Raw genomic sequence first — 6,009 nt, forward strand, 5'->3', positions numbered from 1 at the left:
AGGTTTCTATTGCACAACTTACAAAGTTTTTTACAATGTATTATTATTACTACACTTATATTTATATTTATCTCACAATTTTTTGTTTATGCTCAACTCAATCCCTCCTCTACAAATATTTTTATTAACAATCTTAAATCATTATATTTTATATTATTTACATTATATAATATATATTATTATTATACATATATATTAAATTTTGTTATACGTTTATTTGAAAGAATTCTCATCCGCTTGCATTATCTTGTTCTATGTATCGTATATGCAAATCTGCATCTCTTTATTTAAAATATTACGCTTCGTTAGTTTAACTATCTTTCTGGAATAGCTTAAGACATTTTTTTTCTTTTTTGTAATTTCATGTTATTAATATTAATATGCAAATATAATTTTAACGTATTATTAGGAAAAAAATAACGATGGATAGATAACACATTTAATAATATTTTATTTCTCGTATTACTATATGTGAAATAAAATTGGAATTTAATATTGAATCGATTTGGATTTCCTTATTTTATTCTGTTTTTTTTCTTTTTTTTTTTTAGCTAATGACGTATAACGTTAAGATAGAAATTACGTAAAACTTATGTGACGCGATTAGATTGGAAAACACGTTTGTCATTAATTATTTGCTTTATAATTAAATATGACGCATTGAACTAAAAACAAGTAAATTAAATAAACAGATAAGTGTCTTAGTGAATTCTTATCAAATAAAGATTTAATATATAAATCGATATATCAATGTAGATAAGTATATTATATAGAGTATATACAAGGTGTCTCAAAAATTTTGATAGTATTGATAAAATTAAAAGTTTCTATTAAAAAATTATTTCACAAACGTTATAATTACAAATATTATATATTTATTATTATTATTATTATTTTATGTATAGAGTATTATATAGTATATACAAGGTGTCTCAAAAATATTGACAATATATATGTATATAAAAATTAGAAGTATGTTTTCAAATTTTTTATATATTCAAACTGTAAATAAATATTATATATTTGGATAATTTTTGGGCAGCTTGTATTTGACTAATTGTAAGATTATCTCATATATAGATATATACAGGGTGTGTCTCACGACAATGACCTGACTGCAAACAATATTGTGTGGCTTCATTGGATTTCACCAACCGGTATATGTCTCCGATTTCAATTTTCTTCTGTACCGTATTTTAAATATATATCTTATAACTAGTATTACAAGCAAGCAGAAGATGGTTATTTGTGAAAGATAAAATCAGGAAATATAGATTAGAATTTTTTCCAAATGTGAATCATCATATTATAATGTATTACCTTAATACTTTTTTTCTATAAATATTAAATAGTAAATATTAAATTATTTTTATATAAACAATTTTTCTTCACTTTCTCAAATGTTCAAACATTATTTTTATTGACACGGATTCTTTTATATTGTATATTATATTAATTATCAAGTTATTGTATTTAAAAACCAAATTGTAGATAACATTTATTCATATATGTATGCGTATATATATACAATAATTAAAAAGAAAATGATTCTATGTGAAAATTGAAATCAGGAAATATAGAATAGAATTTTTTTCAAATGATAATCGTCATACAATTGTATATGAAAATACGTTAAATATTAATATAATATTTTAAACAATTTTCAAACATTATTTTTATTGACGTATTCTGTTATATTGTATATTATATTAATTACCAAGTTATTGTATACATAAACCAAATAGTATATAACATTTATTCATATGTATGGGTATATATATACAATAATTAAAAAGAAGATGATTCTATGTGAAAAATTAAGTTAAAAATGCAGTTCACAATTTTTTCCAAATGTAAAACGTCATACTATATTATTACCTTAATATGTTCTTATGTACATGAAATATTAAAATATTTCTCAACAATTTATCTTCTCTTTTTCAAGCGTGCATACATTTTTTTTTTGCAAAAAGACATTGTAATATAGTATATTATATTAATTATCAAGTCATTCTATTTAAAAACCAAATTGTAGACAACATTTATTCATATGTACACACACACACACACACACATATATATATATATATATATATATATATTTTAATTAAAAATTTAAATAAAGATAATTAAGGAACTAGGTATATAACAAGATAACTGTAATGCATGTAACGTCATCAAAATAATAATGAAAGAACAAACAAACGAACGAACGAATGTGAATGAATGAGTGAGTGAGTGAGTGAATGAATGAATGAATGAATGAATCAACGAACGAACGATCTCTTTTTTTTCGTGCGAACATTTGAAATCAACTCGGTCTAGTCGAAATCTTACTTTCACGAGGAACACCGATAATTCCAGGAAGTAAGTAGTTTTATCCGAACCTCCGAGCCATATTCTTTATTCTCTGATTCTTTTTTTTTCTCTTTTTTTCTTTTCTTGTTCTTTTTTTTATTTGTTCTTCTTCTTCCTTGCTGCTGCACTTTCACACGATTGTAAAAGAGGAAGCTGTTTTGTGTATGGTGTTTCGTGATTTCTGGGATTACTCATCTATGTATATACATATATATATATCTTTTTATATACCATTCTTAATTAAGATCGTGTATATAAGGATTATATGTGCTAACAAATATTTAATTAACAAATTGCGAACGTCGTTGTTATACCAATCATCTTTCATATTATTTACCGAGTATTCATTTCTCAACACGTTCATTAATATATTCTCATAAATAATTTATAAATTCACACATTCTTAAATTATACCTATCTTTTATATATTTTTGCAATATTATATAATAATACAAAAGTTTTATGTTATTTATAACAAATCCTTTATAATAACATTTATCATATTTTACTATAATAATAATTTGTAAAACTATCTTGTAATTTATAGCAAACAATTGTTAATATTAATAAATTTTGAACAAAAAATAATAACAATAATTCATAAATAAACTCATAATTCAATAATAATAATAATATTACATAAAAAGAAAAAGATATTAAAATAAAACAAAATTAAAATAAAATTGAAGAAATAACTACAAACGAATAATATAATATAATGCTAGTTACAAAATGGATAAAGAGCAAAGAAACATAGGCAGGCATAGTGATTCCTTGTGAGAAAGGAAACTACTTTCACGTAGAGCTGGCCTTTATCGATTTCAAGAGTACTCGTAAAGAAAAATAAAAGAAAACGAAGAGACGACCCCAACAACTTCTTACTTCTGCTTTGACTAAACCGATATCGTATTACAAAGGAGAAATGAAAGTCTCGAAAGTTGATTGTGGACAAAGAAAATATACGTAAAAAGGACACTGTATATATGTATAATATATATATTATTTATATATACACACAGTGTGTCTTTTTTCTTACAAAACGTATACACATGCATACGTATAAATGCAAATACGCTGGGGAAAGGGGGAAGGGGAGGGGGAGGGACATCCACGTAAAAGAAGAACGTAGTTTCCTTGCACCTTTAGAGAAATTAGATATCATTTCTGTGGTTTTAATACAAACAGGAAGATGATTATGATTATGGTGATGATGATGATAGGTTTTTCCTATTTTATTATTATTTATTATAACGATAATATTTTTATTTCATTAAAAACAAACTTACCTTAACCTCATGGTAACGTTCCTCCAAGTAGTAAGCAATACCCTTTGCTTCCTCGTATTTTGCAGCAAGGGCCACGTACTTGTCGTAATGTCGTTTAAAAAGGACAAACCTATAAAACAAAAGAAAACAAGAAAAAAGAGATATATAAAGAGAAATAAATTTATAAACGTTAAAAAAGAATTCAAATTCAAATTTCGCGCCTTAAAATGTAACAGCGAACGTTGCGGGGTATTTAACAAAAAAATCCCCGAATTTTGTGATAAGATAAATATCTACATTACCGACGTCACTGTTTTTCTTAATAATAATTTGAAATATTCCATATTAAATGCGTATTAAATACGCAAAAGAAAAAACAATAGAGAAAAAAAGCTTACATTTTTGAACGATCCATTTTATTAGCGTAATCGATTACGTTTTTTCTCGTTTCTTCGATATGATGTGATGTCCGGTTTCTATTTAATCACTCGACATTAACATAAAATAACGAGTTTGAAGTATCACTCGGAGATTTATAATTATTAAAGATCGCAGTAACACAAGAATAAGTTTATTGGAGGGAGAAGAAAAAAATAATACAAAAAGAAATAATACAAAAGTTTAATAGAACGACTGAAGATTTAATGAGAATCAAAATGGCGGAGGAAAATTCTTTAAAGGGCTCAAGGACGAGTAATAGCAAAAGAATGAACTTTCGAACTTTGATTAGTTCTCCTGTAACTTATTCGATATTTCTTTTTTAATTTACTAAACAATTTTAATTTACTTACAAATGACTACGTTAAAAAAATAAATGAATATAAGTAATTATATCGATGTTTAAATAAGGATGATCTAAGTATGACCGATAGAAGAAAAGAATATTCTACAAAACAATATTTAATATATTTCAAATATTATTAATAACTATGTTAAAAAAATAAATGAGTATAAGTAATCATATCGATGTCTAAACAAAAATGATCTAACCATAAGTATGACCGATAGAAGATGAGAATATTCTAGAACGCACACAATATTTAATATATATTTAAAATATTATTTAATATTAATTTTCAAATATTATTAATAACTATGTTAAAATGATAAGTGAGTATAAGTAATCATAGCGATGTCTAAACAAGAATGATCTAAGTAGAACCGATAGAAGAAGAGAATATTCTAGAAAATAATATTTAATATATTTTAAATATTATTAATAACTATGTGAAAAAAATAAATTAGTATAAGTAATCATATCGATGTCTAAAAAAAAATGATCTAACCATTAGTATGACCGATAGAAGATGAGAAGATTCTAGAACGCACACAATATTTAATACATTATTTAAAATATTATTTAATATTAATTTTCAAATATTATTAATAACTACGTTAAAAAGATAAGTTAGTATAAATAATCATCATATCGATGTCTAAAAAAGAATGATCTGACCATTAGTATGACCGATAGAAGCACACAATATTTAACATATATTTAAAATATTATTTAATATTAATTTTCAAATATTATTAATAACTATGTTAAAAAGATAAGTTAGTATAAGTAATCATCATATCGATGTCTAAATAAGGATGATCTAACATAAGTATGACCGATAGAGAATATTTTACAATATAATATTTACAAAAAAAAAAAAAAAAAAATACTTTGTTTATATATATCCTATTATTTCTTTTTGTTTAAAGGAATATATATGTGTGTGTGTGTGTTAATACGTGCGTATATATACAAAGATAGTATATATGGAATATACGTCACGTTTGTTACACTCGTTAGAAAGAGATTGAACTTTCGCTTTCACTCGTGTATTCCTCTCTTGGAATTAAAGAACTTTTCTCTTTCTATTTCTTCTTCTTCTTCTTTCTTTCTTTCTTTCTTTCTATCTTTTTATTTACGTTCGATTATTTTCTTCCGGCTTCTATTCGAAACACTTAGAAAACTAAACTCAATTTCGCGAACGTGCAACAACAACAACCGTCTGAACACGAATGTCTCTCTTTTCTCATCTATTATACGTTTTTCTTTCTTTTTTTTTTTCCTTGTCTAGTCTAGTCTCGTCATCATAGTTGGTAGTAGTAGTAGTAGTAGTAGTCACCGTCACGATCGTGATTTTCAAGTAAGACTAATAATACGTAGTTGTGTATTTGATTATTCGCAACTACATACTATTGCTAATATGTATATACGAAAGTAGTCACCTTCCAATAAGAAATACAACACTTTTATCGAGGTTACTCGTAATCGATAGTATTTCTTTCTATCTGATGTAATCTTACGATTTACAAAATTATTTATTATGTATATACATATATATATACATATATATTTATTTATTTCCTATATATTTCTCTTAGACAAAAT

General features: G+C 24.5%; 1 protein-coding gene across 1 annotated transcript in view; it reads right to left on the minus strand.

Annotated features, from left to right (window-relative positions):
• Positions 1–6,009, minus strand: part of LOC106792176 — a gene marked incomplete at its 5' end in the record, with an annotated part of 20,810 nt that overhangs the window by 8,227 nt on the left and 6,574 nt on the right. The window contains 1 exon segment of the mRNA XM_014758392.1: positions 3,645–3,753. Within this exon segment, the coding sequence (XP_014613878.1) occupies positions 3,645–3,753 (109 nt within the window).

Source organism: Polistes canadensis, unplaced genomic scaffold (assembly GCF_001313835.1).
Source record: "Polistes canadensis isolate GaletaPanama2010 unplaced genomic scaffold, ASM131383v1 scaffold_386, whole genome shotgun sequence".
NCBI lineage: Eukaryota > Metazoa > Arthropoda > Insecta > Hymenoptera > Vespidae > Polistes > Polistes canadensis.